Genomic DNA, 20,536 nt, shown 5'->3' with positions numbered 1-20,536 from the left:
AGGCACTAACCCTGCAAGGTTGGGCATCCTTAATACATTGTGCAGGTTGCTAGGAATCAGGCCAGTTTCGAGACCCTCATTTGAGGAAGGCTGAGAAGGAGGAGTCTGGGGGAAGAGGTTCTGTCCGGAAGCATGGGGTGGGGTCCTGAGGGCCACCTAGACTGTTCTGCTTTTATCTGGGAGGAAATTCTGAGCCATGCAGGGATTTTGAGCCTGGCTTGGCTGAACCTGTGTCAGCCTGAGGACTTGCTGGGAAAGTTTGTGTCTTCAGTGAAACTTTTTTTCCCCCCCAGGAACAGTCAGGGAAGAGCTAGTCTGGTGCACATGTAGGTGAAGGTGCGAAAAGACTTGGGGAGACTGTGTTGAGCTTTCACGATAACACGTGAGATGTGTTTGTGTGGCATGTGTTGTCTCATTAAATTCTAATAACCCTTTCAGGAAGGTTCTAGTAATCGTAGCTGAATTTAACTTAGGCTCAAAGAGACTTGCCAGAGGATACACAGCTGGCAGGTGGCAGTGCTTGGAGTCAGACCTAGTGGTATGGCTGATTAGCCCGCACACTGCACAACAGTGCCGGGTTGACATTGGCCCACAGCAAGCACACCCTCGGTGATAAGAGAATTACAAGGTGGTATTGACAGCCCTAGGGAACTAGGGAACCAGTCCACTGACTGGTGCAGTTAAGAGCTTTGGGGTGGGAACCAGCTGCAGTGGAACTGCCAGCACCACATGCTGAATTGGGGTGCATGGCATTTGAGCACATAAATGACTTTGTTTCTTGGAATTGCATCCATCAAATGGCTGCAAAAACATCATCCCTCCCCAGAAGGGATTCTAAAGAGGATAATCAAATCACATCTTAAGAAATAGTAGGTGTGAATTGCACAAGCCCTGTTTGAGAAAAAGCACTGTTTCTCTAGCCAGCTCTGCCCTTTCTCCTGACTTGCGTTGTTCACAAACTCCTGCTATTTTTCCTGGTCCCTTTTTTATCAGTGTGTAATCAATCAGTTTCACATTCTCTGTGGAACATATTCTACATTCATCCTCTGTTGACCAGCCGGTTCATCGTGGGCCTCTTTTTTTCTCTGGGCCTCAGTTTCTTTCTTTCTTTTTTTTTTTTTTAAAGATTTTATTTATTTATTCATGAGAGACACAGAAAGCGAGCGAGCGAGAGAGAGGCAGGGACACCGGCAGAGGGAGAAGTAGGCTCTATGTAGGGAGTCTGATGTGGGACTCGATTCCAGGTCTCCAGGATCAGGCCCTGGGCTCAAGGTGGTGCTAAACCGCTGAGCCACCCGGGCTGCCCTGGGCCTCAGTTTCTTTATCAGTAAAATGGGACTACTTAGTATCTACCTTCTTGTAGAATCTTGGTGAGGAGTAAATAAATTGATCACTTGCATTTAGAACAGTGCCTCAGAGATAAGTGGTCAGCAAAGGGCAGCTACTATTATTATAGGTTTCTCTGGCTGTCTTTCCTCCAGGGCGGGGACCTTCCCCTGACAGTTCCCTGGGTAGGCTAGATGTCTAGTAACTAGTTGCTCAGTGACTTTGTCGACGCTCAGGTTCTTGTTTTCTTCTGTTTGAAATGTGCAGTCAGGGCCACCAGGTGAAGTATTAGGCATTATTTTCCTTTTTAATAGATACAGATGCCTCCATGGGTGGTGTATTTACACAAGGTTGGGCTTGCCTGGCAGCTCACTGGAAGCTTCTTTACACCAGGATTTCTCAACCCCGGCTCTACTGACATTTTTGGGCCTGATCGTTTTGGGACTGTTCTGTGCACTGTAGGGTCAGCAGCATGCCTGGCTCCCACCACCTTCCTTTTTCTAGTTGTGGCAACCAAAAAATTGTTTCTTGACATTGCCGAGCGTCTCCTGGGGAGACCCGGTGAGAATCACGGCTTTCTGCTGTTCTAAACACCTGAGCCCCCTGCAAGTGTCACCTGATGAATGCTGGGCCAGCCCTGAGCGCCTCCTGCGTGCTGGGTGCTGGAGGTGCAGATGCAGCCCCTGGCCTGTAGTGAGAGCTCCAGTTTTCTTGTAGCCACTTAAAAATATTTTAAAGAGTTAAATACCCGAACACGGTCAGAAGGAACTGAAGGAGGAGTCGGGAGTGTTTCCTGATTTCCTGGGTGTTTCTCCAGGCCTCTGCAAACCCAGAGCCTACACAGCCCCAATTTCTTTCCCTCAGGTCTATTTCTGGCCAAAATTTTTTCACTTAGGTTTTGTTCTTTGCCAGCACATAAAGATGAGATTTCTTCTTCGTCCCATTTTATGGCTGCATGAGCGTTTTTTTGCATTTTAGCCTCCTGGTGCTGACACTGAAATTGCTTCTTCCCATCTTTGGCTTCCATAGGACGTGCTGTCTTGGCTGTGCCAGTGGGCTGTCCTGTACATTCCTGAGCTGGGGAGCAGGGAGTGGGTGGGCTCACTGATACCCAGGTGACCTTCCCTACGATAAGATGCGACCTGGTCTGAAATCATTGCTTTGTCAAAGGACCACAATGAGCTGACTCTAGAGGGCCTGTCCCCCACCCTTCCCCAGTGTCCTAGCACTTTTCATCTTTATCAAGGTGACTTCCTGAGAGGTCGGCCCCACACCCAGGCCGGCCCAGGGCAGTGTGGGGAGCATCGCCTGGTTACCAGCGGCTCCCTTTCCTTCATCTGAGCCTCTTTATTTCCCCTTCCTTCCTCTAAGCCTGCTAGTCCGCATTGGCTGCCCTGGGGCAGAGTCACCCTTTTATTTCTGAGTTGGCTCTCTGATGGCCACAGTCCCACGCCCCCTCCCCTCCTTTGCAAGCCACCCACCAGCACCTGAGCTTTTTAGAACCTGAGCTGGGCCTGGGGTTGGGAGTGACCGGGATCAGCCTGGATAAATAATGCAAATAGTTTCCTCCACGGGGACCCACTCCTCCCGCGAGCCCTCCCCGCGCAGCCAGCTACGTAGCAAAGGCCAAAGGCAACCGGTTCCTCCACACTGTCTTTGTGGTGACTTGGCATAGCTGACGGCCCCCGAGACGCACACACGTTGGGCGCACGCAGCCTTTTGGGCCTGGGCCTGCTCAGGCGGTGGGTGGAGTGCCGTGGTTTCTGGCCTGGGGTTGGGCCCTGCCTCCCCTTGCTTTTGTGAAATTTGAAAGAGCTTGGCATTCTTGAACCAGGAAATTCCTGTTGAGATGTTGTCCCTTTTCCAGAAGGCCTCATCCCCCCGGAGGGGGAGAAGGGGGCTGGGTGGTTGCGACTGCCTCTAGTTGTTGAGGGCAACACAGTTGAATTCATTTGTAAATCAGCCTCTTTCCCCTGGATTGAGGCAATTTCTGTCCTGCCTGTGGAGTTTGGAGGTTCACCTTTTCCATGCGAATGCTGTTGAGTCGCCTCAATCCGCCTGATTTTCAGGGAGGGACCTTCAGAGGGAGAAATGCACCGACACGTAGCGGGAATTTGGCTTTCTAAGGAGAGGCATATCAGAAGTAAGGTTAATTTGAAAATTATTAGAAAATAAAAAAAAAGCTCAAAACCCCTTCACATCGCAAACCAGCACACTCCCTTCTGGACTTCTCACACCAGCCAGCAGGACGAGGGCAGTTTGTTGCGTTTATTCACATCCGGTGAAGCAAATGGCTCTTCGGTGCAGTGTGCTGAGGCTTCGCCGGGCTGCTGGCTGTCGAGGGTGATAAATTAGAGCCGAGAGCCTGGGGACATGGAGGCGCGTCCCCTGCCTCAGACTGCCCGACTGCAGAGAGGAGAGGTGAGGGTGACCTTCCCGAGCCGGGCCACCTAGTGCGTACAAGACAGGGGCTGGCCTGGTAAGTGGTGACTCTTAGCCTGTCCTCTTTGCTGCTTCCTCCTCCCCCTGGGAGAGGCTGCTGAGGATCCGGAAGCAGGAATGTCTGCCGGGTGAGAGCCTCAGTTCTCTTTCAAAGAGAGGGGAGGCCCTGTGAGCAGCAGAGCTTTCTCAATGGCAGGTAAGCGCCCCTTTTCAGGGTTACCTGCCCCTCGCTTGCTTAGCCTCTGAGGTGCTCGGGAATCCTGGAACAGTGACATCCCCCCCCCCCCCCCCCCCGCCCCCAAGTTGAGAATGACCCTTTTGTTCCACAGCCTTATTTCCATACCAGACCTTTTCCTGGTCCGGGTGAGAAGTTCACCTTCTCAGGCAGGGAGGCCCCTGACAAGGCTGGCTCTTCTGGAGGAGGCTGCGGCAGGCCCCTCGGGCGGGCTGCAGCCTGTCCTCGGGGTGGTGTGGTTCTAGACGGTCGGCGTGTGCCCAGATCATTCCTTTTCGCTCATGTGTTCCTCATGGCTTGGGTATTATCTGCTGGAAGAAAAAATCCTGCCCCCTTCTCAGCCCCATCCCTTTGCTCCCCCATTCTCATTTCTGCTCTGGGCCTGAGGGAAATTCCAGGCTCTGGTTTCATGATGATGTCCTTACTGGCAGACGAGGGCCCTCTGATTCCCGGGGAGGGAGGCCTGTGTGGGTACCTGCTTGTGCCTTTGGACAGCACGTTGAGATGATTAACCGTGCTGCGCTCTGCTGCTCCTAGGAGAGTGGCGAGTGGTCCTGTTTGAAGGAGGCTATGGCGTGGGCTGGCAGTGACCGTGAGTGCTGTGTGCCACTGCCCTGGAGCCCCAGCCAGCGCAGGCCCCTGCTGCCCACCGTGCCTTCGTTCGTGGTGATGGGAGGCAAGCCGGACTGCTCACAGTCTGAAATGCAGAAGTCCTGTCTCGAGCTCATTCCTGTCTCCACGTTCTATGGGCCGGCCGGCGTTTCCATAACTCTGACCTTAAGAAGGCTCCTCTGAGAAAACTAGGCCTGATTTTGCAACGGAGGCATGGGGAAGGAAGAGGAAGAGGAGGAGGAGGTGGAGGAGGAGGAGGAGGGATGATTGTGGGCTTGGAAAAACAGCTATGATTTATGGAGCGCTTACTCTTTGTGGGCATTATGCTGAGAGCTTCCCATGACTGAACTCATTTAATCCTTTTGTAACTCCCCAAGGTACCCTGATCTCCATCCTGCAGAGGACGGAGTTACAGAGAGGTTAAGTAGCTTCCTTAAGCTGCACTGCATGGAGGTCCTAACCACTGTGACACCCTGCCTGTTTCATCTGTGACCTGGTTTATCAGCATATGTGCTCCAGCTTCTGTGCAGGGTGGCCAGCTTGTCCTGCATTGTTGTCAGACTGTCCGACTCTGGACAACCGGCAGTTGGCCACCCTATGTGATCCACGATGCCTGTCGGCTTGTTGATGGGGTTTCTTTTCATTCAGGCCCACAGGCTGGCCGTCCACAGCATTAAGGACATTTTAACACCCACAGAAACACACAGGGTGATACTTCTGGGGAAGTGCCCTTCTGTCCTGCTGGGGCCCTTTCCCTCTCCTAAGGAGACAATTCTCTGTCATGGTGTGTCATTTCCCAAACTCTGGAGAATGTCGAAGGCCATGACTCAGGTGCCGGATGTGGGTGGGGGTGGGGTGCCTGTAGTGGCGGAGTCTGGCAGGCTTGGATGGAGATTGGAAGGGAGCGTGGAGGGTGTGTGTGTGGGTAACTGGGCGGCTCAGTGGTTGAGCGTCCACCTTTGGCTCAGGGCGTGATCCCAGGGTCCTGGGATTGAGCCTGCTTCTCCTTCTGCCTGTGTCTCTCTGTCTGTCTCGTGCCTCTCATGAATAAATAAAATCTTAAAAAAAAAAAAGGGAGTGTGGGAGAGAGGCGTGGGAAGAGATGACCAAGCAGGCCCCCTGCCTCTAGCCTGTTCTGTGGCACGGCCCATGTTCTGGTGCCACCATTGGGAGGTGAGTGTGCTTCCTGGGGAATACAGCGACCTCACCAACCCCCAGGCCACCATCTGTATTTCCGAGGGAAAAAGGCCAAATGAGAGTGTGCTCTTAAACATAGACCCTGTGTTATGTGGCCCTCTTGCTGTAAAACTGACAGTCCCTCCCTGGCCTGAGGCCATGTGTGAGCCTCCTAGTCACATGGCCTGGGTTCAGATCCCAGCCCTGCTACTTGTGTCATCTTGGGCAAGTGACTTAGACGGAAGTATACCAAAAGCATTTTGAACAGGGCCCCCGACGTTGTATGTATTAAGAGAAAGCCTTAGCTGTTAATACTCCTGGCTTGGGAAAGCTAAGAGGCTGGGTTATCTTTAAGTTTGGTGTCCTTGAGGTCAGGGGACATCTAGGAAGGGCCGAGTGGGATTATTCCTGGTGGTTCACAAGACACGAGTTGGAGAAGGATCTCATCACATGTTCCTAATACCCAGTAGGCCTTCCCGTATTATTAAGATTTCAGTGAAATGTCACAGGAGGGGAAAGTTCTGCTGTTTCCTGATCCATGCCAAGCTGTTCTCCTGCGTCACTGCTCTGTCCTTTGCTTGGAGGAGCTGTCCTCCCTTGCCCATGTTAACTCCTTCAAAACCAGACTTATTTTTCGGGGGAGATGGGAGTTAGGAGGCAGAGGGTCACTGGTGGGCTGATGCAGTAGTAGAATTGCAGGCCCCTGCTACCCCACGGAGAGGACTTTCAGATCAAGAGTGAACCATTTCCCTGGTAATTCAGTCTACAGTGGCTGTTTGTCATCCTTCCAAGTTTATAGATGTGTTTAGCAATAAATCCTTGTCAGAATTAAATCATTAAAAAATGAAAAAAAGCTTGACTCAGCTTTCTTTCTGGACGAAACGGTTCTTAAGGCAGCCTTGTTGCCATGACTGCAGTGATGTCCACACCCACTATTCTGTCCCCACCTGAGGCCTGGGAGTGGGAAGGTTTTTTTTTTTTTTAGTGGGAAGGTTTTTAAGTCAGAATGCTCTCCTGCTCCCTCATGCTTTGGAAGGACTGTGAATCCAGTTGGCATTTCTCACTTTTCTCCTTAAGAGCCTCACTGAAAGCCTGTGCCTTTGACAGATGTGTCTGTTGCTTGGAACCTGTTAAACTGCTGCCCCTTGGACATAGCCGCCAATCTCTCATTAACTCTAGAGGGAGTTGGTGTGTTGGTAGCCAGGGACAGAATTGGGGTTTTCGTGGTTTGCTGGGACTAGAAGGTTGGGGTCCTCTAAGGTACATACAGCCTTCTCTCCGATCCCTCTGTCTCTGAGCAGGACCCTGGTTTCCCCTTTGGTTTCCTGCTTGGGTAAAATGCTGTCTGTGGCTTATATTGCTTATGTGTATATTTCTCTCTTTTCCTCGGAATAACGAATTTGAAAGTTCAGAAGACACCTTTAGATCCTGTCGTTCTGTAGTTTTAAATCTTTGGAGTTGATGACGCCCTTGGCAAGGTGATGTAGGCATGGCTCTCTTCTCAGGAAATTGTGTCCTTGTACAGAACTGTGGCTTGTAGATTGTCGGTCCCTGAAGCACCTTCATGGATGCGAAATGAGAAATTCTGGTCTGTTCCTTTTATCTCTTCTCCTATTTTGCAGATGGAGCCTGACAAGTAGAGAGGCTGGCCTGGCATCTTCTCCTATTTAGCTGTTTTATTCTCTTGCCTTGCCTCCTTGCTCCATTCTGTCTTCACAGCTCCAGACCGAGCCCACAGGTGGCTGTGGGGCAGGAGAGCAGATGGGCTTCTCAGTGTAGAACGGGGTTCTCAACACTTGGGAACTGGGATTGCATCTCCTAAACACACATCCTGGAGGATCTGAAACCAGTGTGCATCCAAATTCTCTGGAGGGCTCCTTAAGCCGCAGATCGCCAGGCTCTATTCTATAGTTTCTGATTCTGTAGCTCTGGGGTAGGGTCTGAGACTGTGCCTTTCTTACAAATTCCCAGGTGGTGCCACTGCTACTAGTGTGGAGACTGCTTTTTGGGATCCACCGTCCCAGGGCGTCTCAGTCACAAGTGGGTAACTTATGCTGTCCAGGGAGGGGCTGGTGTCCTTTCTGCCTCCTGGAGGCTGGCTAAGCGTTGGCGAGGCTGTGTTGATCATCTACCATATTTCTGTATTCCAGCACAATGATTCTCCAGGAGGCTAGTCCCACCCCTCTGTGAATGTTTGGGAAGTACGCGGGGGTGCTTTTTGTCATCAGTGTGTTTGGGAGCTCTGTTTGCAGCGAGTGGGAGTGTGCCCAGGTGTTCCTTGCAATGAGGGAAGCTGTCCCTTCCAAAATACAGCGGGCTCCATTAAGAAACTTGGAAACACATGACTTGCTTGTTGTCCTGAAATGTTCCCTTAACTTTTCTGCTGGTGTGTCTTTGCTCCTATACTTTCTTCTTTAAAAATCTACCCACAGGGGCGCCTGTGTGGCTCAGTGAGTTGGGCATCTGACTCTTGATTTTGGATCCGGTCATGATCTCATGGTCGTGAGATCGAGCCCCACATTGTGCTCCATGCTCAGCACAGGGTCTGGTTGGGGTTCTCCCTCCCTCTCTCTCTGCCTCCCCTTTCTGCTGCCCTGCCACTGGGTGCGGTGTGCTCTCTTTCTCTCAAATAAATAAGTCTTTAAAAGAAATAAAATCTTTAAAAAAAATCTATCCACAAATAAAACAAAACATAATAAATACCAAAAGCTTTGCCCAGTTGCTTTCAATTTTGGGCTGGCCAAGATGCCCTTTCTTCTGGGATGCATTTCCTTGGGGCCTCGAAAACACCTTTGTGGTTTTTTAGTTTTATTTTTTTAAAGGTCTAATTTGTTTCTCTGAGAGAGAGGATGAACAAGCGGAGGGGCAGAGGGAGAGAAAGAGAAGTAGGATCCCTGCTGGGCAGGGAGCCTGACTCACTGGGCTCTATCTTAGGACCCTGAGATCATGACTGGAGCCCAAGGCAGATGCTTAACCGAAGGCAGATGTGTAACCGACTGAGCCACCCAGGTGCCCCAATTTTTTACTTATATTTTAATAGGCTCCACACCCAGCGTGGAGTCCAACATGGGGCTTGAACTCACATGGCCCTGAGATCAAGACCGGAGTTGAAATCAAGAGTTGGATGTTAAGCAGCTGAGCCACCCAGGTGCCCCAACCAAAATACCTTTCTTAAACACACATACTCTGATCCTTGAGCAGAGTTATTTGGGGTTTATCAGCTCCACGTTGAACAACTCCCAGACTTGAGTCTTCCTGCCCTCCCCAAGCCTGTGGTAATTGGTCCCAAATTTGTCCATCTGGTGACATTGTTTATTCTGAACCAGGCCTTTGCCATTTGCTAATTACTGGGTTTGATTTGCACGTGCTGCTTTTTTACATGCAACTGAACCTCCCAAATACCTCACTTTAAATTTATTTTCATAAAGTAGTCTATGCTCCTGATAGATAAAGTACACAAGGGTACACCGTGAAAAATAATCCTTCCCCCACTGCCTGCATGTTTTCCTCCCCCGAGGCAGCCGCTAGTCCCCGTAGAGAGCTTTTTAGTAGTTTTGTGTTCATCTGGGAATGTTCTAGGCTTGTGCCAACTTAGATATATAACATCATTTTTGGTGTGTGTGTGTGTTAATCTGTTAATGGTGCTCAATGTGTGTTGCTTTTTAAACCCGATACGACGGGTGGAGATAGTCATGCATCTGTTTGCATAGAGGTGCCTTCTTATTTTTAATGACCATAGAATATTCTGTATGAAGGGCATCTGGCTGGCTCAGTTGGTAGAGCATGCTCTACCATGTGGCTCTTGATCTCGGGGTTGTGAGTTCAAGCCCCACATTGGGCTTAGAGATTATGCAAAAAAAAAAAAAATTATTCCACTGTATGGCTATGGTATGTTACTAGATCACTCCTCAGTTTGTGGACATTTCAATCCTTTCCAGGTGTGGGTACAACACCCAGTACTTCATTTGAATCATCTTGGGGGTGCTTTGCTCTCTGTGACTCTTATCTGTAGCATGTGTTTCTAGGAGCAGATTATGGAGTCAAAGACAAGGTGGAGATGGAGAGTCTTCACTTATGAGGGTGGAGTGGGTTAAGGACCTCTGTTGGGTATGGGAGAGAGGAGATTCTCTCTAGGGGAACACCAGTCCCAGGCTGCACCTTTTTGGTGGATTTTCCTGCCTAACTAGCTGTGGTGTGCCTTTGGGTCATCCTTTGGGCTCTCTGCCTCCATTTTGAAGTCTGTGGGATGATCCAAGCTCTGGGGTTTCTTCTCCCTCAAGGTGCCTGCAGTTAGCATTTAATATCCTTTCAGGGCTATGGGTCAGTGCAGCACCTGCAGCACTTGCTCAGGATTTTTCTGAAATTGCCTGGTGAGACTGGATCAGCCTTTGCAGAAGTCCTTCACTGTCTCCTTTAATGAATGTCCTGGAAGATGCTCTGACTTTCAGTTGGAGGGAAACCCCTAGGAGGCCTTGCGTGTGTCTGTACCAAACCATGTTCACCTGCCCCAGTGGCCCCTGTCCACACATGGAGGTTGGTGACGCACGGCGTGTCCTGCGTGCTGGGGCTTGCCAACAAGTTAAAAACAGTGGGGAGGAGCATCGTCAGGTTAGCATTGGGGATAGTCGTCCTTCTGGATTTCACATCTCACCCCATCACCTTTGCTTTTACATAGCTGTCTTTCCTCGGGACTGTAACTTCTCTTTCTCAGAATGTAAGGCACACCACGCTGTGTCATTATTTCGTCCCTACGCTAATGAGATAGCCACCGGGCATGGAACGGATCCAAGGCCTTGCAGGTGAAGGCTGGGTGGTGGTGGAAGTGTCTGTGTTTAAATGAGATGCTAGAAGAGTCAGCATGGGAAGGAATGAATCAGTTGGGGAGGCATGGGGCTGGCATGTCTCAGGTGAGAATCAGTGAGAATGTCATTTGTGTCTGTCCCTTTGGAAAAGAAGTCACAAGCACAACACAGTGAATGTTGTCATCTTCCACAAAGAAGTATGTGTGCCTTCCTTCGATTGCTTGAAGTGTGTGGCCTTTTTGGCCTGTCTCTCATGGTTTCCTGCTGTTGCCATGAAGCATGGGTATGGAGAAGAAATAGTTCTTTGGGATAAGGACGGTACTGGTATCTGTGTGACACAACTCATGGTGGCTGAGTCATAACCAGGTCAACTGGGACACAGGAGAGAAGGGTGGGAATATTGGCAAATGGAGAGCACATTTCCAACTAAAAAATGGCCCAGTGGTTGGTATTCAGATCTGTCTGATGCCATAAGGCCACGCAGGCTCAGATTTGTGGTGTGTTTTGTTTTCTGTTTGTTTTTTAAGAGAAGCCAGAAGTCCAGATTATGTGAAGCATCTCAATTTTTATTTTCTGGCAGTGAATTAAAACTTTAACAAAAGTGGTGTTAGGCTGAAGAGAGAGTGTCTGACCTTTGAGACAGTTAACCGAAGAGATGGGGTGAGTGGATTTCCGGAAGGATCAACACTACAGTGGCATCGGGCCCGGGGACAGAATGCGTTGTGTCACACACACACACCCCCTCCCCGGGGGGCCTAGGCCTCCCTGACTGCTTTAAAATATGTGGTCCTGTGTGTCTCTTTCAGATCCTGGCTCCACAGAGAGAACAGCCCAGAAAAGAAAGTTTCCCAGCCCTCCGCATTCTTCCAATGGCCACTCGCCACAGGACACATCCACAAGCCCCATTAAAAAGAAAAAGAAACCCGGCTTACTGAACAATAATAATAAGGAGCAGGTAAAGGGCCACTGGGGATGGTGCCCACACCAGCAGGATGAAGGCTGTAGTGAGCAGTGCTGCAGCTTTCTGGGTGTTTCTGACAGCCGGTGTTATTGGCATTTAGCAAGCTGCCTTGTTCCAGCTGTCATTTGTATAGGACAAGAAGGGCAGCTCAAAATGAGTCTAGAAATTTCCAGTGGCTTTTTAGATCTGTTTTGGGGGACAGAGCAATGATCCAGAAGAGCTGAGGATACCGTGCTGTAGGATTTGGGGATTTTCCTTGGTTTTCTTTTTTTTCCCACTCTAGGGCAGTTTCCCCAAGTGGCCTGAGTTTTTCCTGCTAGGCCATGCCAGTAGGATGGTTCTGAGCTCTGCCTGGAGGTGGTTGCGTGATGGAGGCAGGCTCCCTCCTGGTCTCAGCTTTCTCATCTGTAAAATAATGTGGTAACACAGCTGCCAACTCTACCTATTGCCCACTGCCCTCTTCCATAATTGGTCACCCTTTTGTCTCATTGTGCATAGACCCTGGGGCTTTGGGTGTCTTCTTGAATCCCATCCTCCTTCTGCAGCCAGGACCTGTCAACTAGATAAGGAAAATCCATTAGCCGTCTGAGCTCTTAAGAAACCCAGCTTTAAAATTCTCTGATGCAGGCTAGATAGATTCTCTTCTGATTTGAAAAGAGGAGAGATGCTTTAGTGGACTGTGAGGTCAGATCTCCTGGCATTGGAGGAAACAGGATGCCCCAGTGGTTCTGCTAGCATTTCAGTAGAGATTCCTTGGGATGCATTCATCCATCTTTTGTGTTACGGAGTGCCGAAGTGGGCCCTGGGGATTGGAGGTGGAATAACACAAGGTTGTTGCTTTCATGGGAAGAAACCTAGCAACGGTTAAATGCTCAGAACTGGGAGAGGGGTGCATTTCTGCACACTAATCTATTTCCATTCTCAAAATTATATAGCGAGATGCCAGCACTGCCTTGGCTGTGTGGCTGTGGGCAAGTTAACCTCTTTTTGCCTAGTTTGCTCATCTACTGAAACGGGAATAATAGTCCCACTACTAATTTCACGGGGTTGGGGTGGTAAACCGAGCTACATGATGTCAGTCATAATAATAAAAAATTAGGCCAGGCTCCACACTAAGTGGAATAATCACAAAAACTATGTGTGAAATAATGAAATGACAGCTATAGAAGTGTTCTAGATCTGTGCTGTTTGAGATGATAGCTACAAGCCACATGTGGCCATTGAGCACCTGCAGATGGCAAAGGGGTTGAGTTGTGGTTTTTTGAGCCAAAATTTCTAAAGTTTTTATTTAAATTTCAATTAGTTAACATACAGGGTAATATTAGTTTCAGGTGTACAATATACTGATTGAACACTTCCATACAATACCCCGTGCCCATCACAGGAGGTGGTCTCCTTGATCTCCACCCCCGTCCCCCCTGCCCCCTGTGTGTATCACCTCCTCTGTGATAGCCATCAGTTTGTTTGTTCTGTATATTTAAGAGTCTGTTTCTTGGAGGAACTGGATTTTTTATTTTAATTTAAGTGGCTGCCTCTGGCTTATGGCTACTGTGTTGGATAGTCCAGATCTGATGAGTTGGGAATCTAATGAGTTGGGACTCTTGTTAAAAGAGAAGAAACAGGTCCTAAATAAATTTCTTGGAGGGTTGAGCAATATATATGATAGTGCTGGTGAATACTAATACTAATACTAAGAGCTAATACTAAGAGCTACTAATACTACTAATACTAAGAGCCGTTGGTTGACAGCATGTCACTTCCTGTTGTAAAGCATTTTTCTGTGTTAATGTTTATAATAATCCTGTGGGAAAGGACTGTAACTGTGTCCACTTTACAGATGAAAACTGAGAGGTTCAGAGAAGTTAAGTTGTCTCCTCAAGGCCTCAGGGCGAAGCAGAACCTGCATTTGAGCTTAGGTCTGCATGTCTGGCTTTAAGCGCTGAGGACGTATCCCTGTCACCCAGGAGGCATGCCATAGCTACTGGGCATGAAGACTGGGGGATGTGAAGGGGTGCCTGGGTGACTCAGTTGGTTAAGTGTCCGATTCTGGATTTCGGTTTTGATTGTGGTCTCGGGATTGTGGGATCGAGCCCTGCCTTGGGCTCTGCACTGGGTATGGAGCCTGCTAAAGATTCTCTCTCTCAAAAAAACCCAAAATACCAATGAAGGCCACGGATAATCCCCAAACCTTAATTTAGCTAGTAATTTAACTTCCTGGACAAACCTTTTCTTACCAGGTAACTGGAAGACATGAGGCAGGTTGTGTCCCTTCTGTGCAGAAAGCCTTGTCCTTTGTCCTCTCCCTTGTGTATGCACAAATGCATCACAGTTTTGAGTTTCTACGTATCTTTTAAGGAATTGACTTGTACCTCTCTTTTTGGAAGCTAATCAGCTTGGGTAGTCCATGCATTTTCTTCTCCTTTTCCTCATCCATGTGTTAGTACTGTTTCTGTGACACTCAGGGCCCATGACTACAATGATATGTTTGTCAGTCTGTGTCCCCCTTTGGATTAGCCGCCTCAGAAAGTAGCCAGTGTTTGGTGGCTGCTGTCACTACAGGGTGGGGGCTCATGAATACATATTGTACTCTGGGTGTGGAAAAGAGGAGAGACTGAGTAGCTGGACACAGGGCATGGTTACACCCCTGAATAATCTGTCATCTTCAGTATTGATAGAAGACTGTTGCCCAGAGAAAATGCAGTCCTGACCTAGAGATTGGGCTCTTTCTAGCTCCACTGCATCTGGGAAATTCACGTTGGGATCTTGTCAGTTTTTTTCCTGTCTTTGAGATTGAGTTACCTTGTAAAATAGGGTTTTGGACTGGAAACATCATAAGGTTGATTGTAGGTTTGTTTTTCAGACCTAAAACTCCCTGGGGCCGAACAGTCAGGAGCTGGCAAAGGAGAAACAGACCTAACTGCACAGAAATGACATTCCTGACCTTTAACCCCATAATTCATTTTAGCATATAATATTTGCATAGTAGTGGCAGCCTCCCTCCCATACAATCTGTTTTTCCTTAAGGGGAACTTAAATCCCTTAAAAAAAAAATCCTCTGGACACTTTCCCCTTTCTCTTTCTTTCTTTTAGAATTTTATAGCGTTACAAAATTATGGAATTAAAAGCAAATTGTAGGTCTGCAAGGGCTGGGTTTTACCAATAATATAATTTCTTAGTCACCATTATTTGAAGATCATGGGATTTCAAATAGCAACTTGTATTTTTGAGTTCTTATAAAAACTCAGAAAAAGCCGGCAATAGCTGGAGTGGAGTAGAGCCTGCCCCTTTAGACACAGGGTCTGGGTCCTCTAGTTTTCCATACTTCCACCCCTCCCCAGTGTCACACCCTGCCTGCTTTGTGCATTCCTTCTGCCTCTGGCTCTTTCAGGCACCAAAGTGCCTTTGATTTTTGGCATATGTCAAGATTCTTCTCCCTTCTCTTTTTTCTTTATTTTCTTCTTTGTGTTCAAAAAAGAAAGCTAGTCTGGTCTTATAAAAAGAAACAAAAAACCCCCCATGTTTTTCCATTTTGGGTAGAGACCTTTTATTACCTAGTAGAGAGATGGGGGTTGACCTTTTTAAGATTGGCCCCCATTTCACCCATTTTTCATATATTAGGAATTGAGTACTTTTAGGGTAGTTGTAAGAGTAACTTTAAAACACGCTTTTTATTGTTTGGCGCCTGCCTTTGACCCAGGGCACAATCCTGGAGTCCCATGTCGGGCTCCCGGAATGGAGCCTGCTTCTCCCTCTGCCTGTGTCTCTGCCCCACTCCATGTCTATCATGAATAAATAAATCTTTAAAAAAAAAAACACTTAATTTTTTTTGGGAGAAATGTAGTTAAGGCTTACAGTTAATTTTTATAGCCTTTTGGCTGAATGGTTTCACGCTGTAGGAAAGGTTTGAAAATGTGGAGGTGCTTTTTCTTGGGATTGGGTTGGGGGGAGACATCCCACGGCCTGGAAGGATGCTCCTGGCATTTTGTGGAAGGCTAGGTTGCCAAATATCCTGCAGTAGATGGCCCAAGAAGTATCTTCCCTCACATGACATTATTATGGACTTTACTGAAAAACACCAATCTAATTTTTAGGTCTCAGGACATTTGATTATGAAGACTCCTTTTGGGAGGATTCCCCCTCCCCCTCCTTAACAGATTGAGAAATAATCTGCTAACAGATTGGATGGCCAATGTTATACCTTTGATCAAATATGGCAGAGAAATGATGCAGCTCCTCCTCGCTGTCTCTGAGTACAGAATATATATATATATATATATATACCATAAATGGGTGGGCTGGCTTTTATTTTTTATTTTGTTGGGCTTGTGCATTGTCTTAAAAATAAAAAAATATCCACAGAAGCCCCTTGTTGGGCTGAGGCAGTGTTTTTTTTTTTTTTTTTTTTTTTTTGAGGCAGTGTTTTAACCGTTGAGATGATTTGGGGGGTCGCAGGCTTGCTGGCCTCTCCCTGAGCTCTGGCAGCACTGGGTGTGTGTACCTGCCGAGCTGTGTCGATCGCTGGAGCTGAACCGGGGCTGCCCCTTGAGATGGGCCCCAAGTTCTGCCTCTCCTTGTTGTCTTGCCAGCGTCCAGGCTGGATGCCAGTGACATTCCTCACGCTCCAGGGCTGGGCAGTTTTTCTTAGAGTGGAGGCATATTGCAGTATTTGTGCTTTATTTATTTATTATTTTTTAAAAAAGATTTTATTTATTCATGAGAGACAGAGAGAGAGCGAGAGAGAGAGAGAGAGAGAGTGAGAGAGAGAGAGAGGGGCAGAGACACACAGGCAGAGGGAGAAGCAGGCTCCATGCAGGGACCCTGATGTGGGACTCGATCCCGGGTCTCCAGGATCAGGCCCTGGGCGGAAGGCGGCCCTAAATCTCTGAGCCACCCGGGCTGCCCGTATTTGTGCTTTAAATGCTGAAGAATAAGAGCTGGAACATGGAGTATTTTTGCTCATGTATGTTACCTCTGTGGTCCATGTAGGAGTTTGAATCTGTGGTTTCCCCGTTTTGCACACATGTAGCCTGTGCTCACACACAGCCGGAGCACCCGTTTTCTGCTTTACGCAGGCGAGGTGTTTGCTGACTACAAAGCCTGGGAGCCAGGTGCTGCCCAAAGCCTGTTTTTGTAAGTAAAGTTTTATTGGCACATTCATTCATTTACATATTGTCTCTAGTTGCTTTTTTGCTACTGTGGCTAACTGGAGTCCTTGTAATAGGGACCACAGGACCTTCAAAGCCCTCCGCTATTTACTGTCTTTGTAGGAACCTTTACAGAATAAGTCTTTTGGCTGCTGGTATAAGGCTGAGAGGTATTAGAGAAGTGAATGAATGAGCCCTGCCTGTTTTCTTGTTCAGTCAGCCTGTGGGAGAAGCAGGGAAATAACACTTGCTCACACAGCCTATAATAACACAGGTTGCAACCTGTTTGCCTTACCAGCAGGCTGGTAACACACCTTCTACATAGCGGGGAGAAAATCTTAACTGCTTTTGCCTGGAATGATTTTGCTTTTCCTTTTTTAAATGTTCTATATTTGTTATCAGACTATGTTTATGGAGCAGGAAACACTTACAAGCAGCAGATAAGGCAAGTATCTGATGGCTACGGAGGTTACCAGGCAGCTGGTTCTCAGCAGCAACAACCACTACTTCAGGAAAGAGGGAATATCCTGAAGAGAGTTGGGAGCAGCCTGGCACGCACCCCTCCCTCCCCCAGGAACACCCTGTTCCCAGCCAGATGTGGGGTAGGGGCAAGGACATGGGGGGAAGCTTAACTTCAGAAATGGCTTCTACTCTACAGGAAAGACCTGGGTTGTTAGGGAGATTAGCTGGCCTCTTCGATTCTTCCAGTTTCGTTTAGATTGGCTCTTCCTGTCCTATTATTAACTTGCTGAAAGGAAGTCAGGCTCTGAACTATGGCTTACTGCTGTGTTGCAGAAGCCACAAAAGCATTCTGGAAGACCTCACTCAGGTTAGAAATAGTTCCTGCTTGAGTCGCTTTAACCTAGTTTTCTCATCTGTCAAGTAAGACTAGTAGTGTCTATCTTGAGTACCTCTCTGGGGGATTATGAGGAGAAAATGAAGATGGTGTGTAGGAGAGTATGTTGAACTTGTAATATGGAGGGAATATGGTAACGATGTTACTCCCTGGAAACCAAGTATAGAGTGCTGTATCCAGCTGAACCAAGGAAATAACTGGGCTCAAGAATTAGCAATCACCCTTAAAAGTCTTAGATGTTTTCTCAGTAGAAATGAGAGTAGGGAGGCTTAGAAGAATGGATTAGCAAAGATCTGCTAAGGAAGCATCTGGGAGGTTTGATAAAAAGGAGTGTAGAAATAGGCATGTCGAGAACATTAAAACCTCATAATAAAAACCGGGAACACGACATGGCTGCTTGTAATTTCGACCGCTCTTTTCCATTATTCTGGAGGTCCCAGGATAAAATAAGGGCCCCATTAAAATAAGGAGAAAAGAAAAGTGTAAACATACTAGAGATGAACAGACAAAACTGATCTTGCCTAGAGAAGATATTTTTATTTTTATTTTTTTATTTTTTTATTTTTTATTTTTTATTTAGGATAGTCACAGAGAGAGAGAGAGGCAGAGACATAGGCAGAGGGAGAAGCAGGCTCCATGCACCGAGAGCCCGATGTGGGATTCGATCCTGGGTCTGCCAGGATCGCGCCCTGGGCCAAAGGCAGGCGCTAAACCGCTGCGCCACCCAGGGATCCCCAAGATATTTTTAATCTAAACTATTAGAACTCTTTATATATTAGGTCAGGATTAACAAAAATCTAACAACATTTCTGTGTACCAACAAATAGCTACTTAGAAAGTAGGATAGAAAATGATTTCATTCATAGTACCAACAAAAATTATGCAGCTTTAACCAACATACGAGATCTTTGTCGAGGAAACCGAAATGTTTTGCTGAAGGACAGGAAAAAAAAGCTTATTGTCAAAGATAGGTACTGTGGTTGTGGCTGAGCTATTGTCCATGGAATTGAGGCTCATTGTGGGTTGAGTAGCTTTCTTAAGGTCGCACAGCTACTTACTGGGTCATTTTGATGATTATCACCAAAATTTCTTTCTTTATTATTTTTAAGTAGGCTCCATGCCCAGCATGGAGTCCAGCTTGGGGCTTGAATGCACAACTCTGAGATCAAGACCTGAGCTGAGATCAAGAATTGAATGTTTAACCAACTGAGCCACCCAATTGCCTCCAGAATTTCATTTCATTCCTTTTCTTTTTCTTTTTCTTTTTCTTTTTCTTTTTCTTTTTCTTTTTTCTTTTCTTTTTCTTTTTCTTTCTCTTTCTTTTTCCTTTTCCTTTTCCTTTTCTTCCCTTCCCTTCCCTTCCCTTCCCCTTCCCCTTCCCTTCCCTTCCCTTCCCTTCCCTTCCCTTCCCTTCCCTTCCCTTCCCTTCCCCTTTCTCTTCCTTTTTCTTTTTCTTTTTCTCTTTCTCTTTCTTTTTCTTTTTTCTTTTCTTTCTTTTAAAAGAGAGATCTCTTTTAATCTTTTAAGAAAGATTATTTATTTGAGGGAGGCTGGGAGGGGCAGAGGGAGAAGGGGAGAGAGAATACTGAGCAGACTCCCCTCTGAGCACGGAGCTCGACATGAGGCTCGGTCCCACCACCCTAAAATCATGACCTGAGCCAAGACTGAGCTTAACTGACTGAGCTACCAAGCACCTTTCCCCCAGAATTTCTTATAGTACTTCTTAAATACTGTGTTTGTAGACATTTTCCTAATGAATTTCTTCTGAGTAATCTTCTGTGTTCAGAATGTGGCTTTGCTAGATTCTATAATGTGTCATTAGGGGAACATTTCTCTTGATATTCTGGAGTCAGAAGGGGTTTTGAGTCCCACGAATTGGCCACTGGTGTGAATTGGCCATTCGTATCATCTTTCTGCTGTTGGTCGCTCTGAATAGGATATCTGGTGCTTCTGCAAAAACCTACCATGTTAGAGAATCATGGCTTTAAGAAGCCATTGGTTGGCTCAAATACTTTAGTAGACTTGAAAAAGAGTTTTTTTTTTTTTTTAATGACTCAAATCCAGTTGATTTATTCTCCCAAAGCCTGCTGTTGAAAGAATCCTAGGGTAAATTGCCACACTTGTTGGTTTTGTTTAGACTTCCATATGTTGGTCTCTTAATTATATTAGTAATGGCAGCACCGTGTTAAATGCATACGGTATATCATCCTGCTTAATTCCAACCCAAATGCCATGATGTTAGGTATTATTATCCCCATTTTACAGATGAGAAAATTGAAGCTGAGAGGTTGAGTTTTGTCCAGGGTCATGCAGCTGGTAGAGCTAAAATTTGAATCTGGGTATGCCTGGGTTGTGGCCGTTGTAACTATTCTGCGAGGGCAGCCTATTAATTCTTAGACACCAGCTTTTCAATCTATGGCTTCTGAAAATAGAAGAGAGAGAGAGAGAGATAAAGATAGAAAAATCTTAGTATCTAATGACCTGCAGACTCTGTATTTAGTAGAGTAACCCAAGATAGATTTTTAATGAATGTGTGAAATGCTGTGATTTTTCTTTTGTTGTTATTGATGTATTTGTTCAAATTCCTTTTGAGAATGCACATTTGTTTTGAAACCAAACCTGTCTTTCTTGCCTACATTTCAGTCAGAACTAAGACATGGTCCGTTTTACTATATGAAGCAGCCACTCACCACAGACCCTGTTGATGTTGTACCGCAGGATGGACGGAATGATTTCTACTGCTGGGTTTGTCACCGGGAAGGCCAAGTCCTTTGCTGTGAGCTCTGTCCCCGGGTTTATCACGCTAAGTGTCTGAGACTGACATCGGAACCAGAGGGGGACTGGTTTTGTCCTGAATGTGAGGTTAGTTCCTGACGAATGAATGCATTATCTGCTTCATTTCCTTTCCTTTCTCTTTCTTCCTTTTATTTTAAAATTTTCAAATAATCCAGATACAGGAAAAAAAAAAAAAAGTCTTGCCTT

The 20,536-nt window shown here is 47.0% G+C and overlaps 1 protein-coding gene across 22 annotated transcripts in view; it reads left to right on the top strand.

Annotated features, from left to right (window-relative positions):
• The window catches only part of ZMYND8 (zinc finger MYND-type containing 8), a 143,492-nt gene that overhangs the window by 43,573 nt on the left and 79,383 nt on the right, over positions 1-20,536 (top strand). For 16 of the 22 annotated variants that reach the window (XM_025470320.3, XM_025470334.3, XM_025470331.3 and 13 more), the window contains 2 exons: positions 11,400-11,548; positions 20,198-20,416. In XM_025470320.3, the coding sequence (XP_025326105.1) occupies positions 11,400-11,548; positions 20,198-20,416 (368 nt within the window). Of the gene's footprint in view, positions 1-3,818; positions 3,965-11,399; positions 11,549-20,197; positions 20,417-20,536 lie in introns of those variants that run through there. The other 6 variants (XM_025470335.3, XM_025470332.3, XM_025470326.3 and 3 more) reach the window with 4 other exon arrangements.

Source organism: Canis lupus, chromosome 24 (assembly GCF_003254725.2).
Source record: "Canis lupus dingo isolate Sandy chromosome 24, ASM325472v2, whole genome shotgun sequence".
Lineage (NCBI taxonomy): Eukaryota > Metazoa > Chordata > Mammalia > Carnivora > Canidae > Canis > Canis lupus.
The sequence above is the reverse complement of the archived record's forward strand: the minus strand, read 5'-3'. Positions and strand labels throughout refer to the sequence as shown.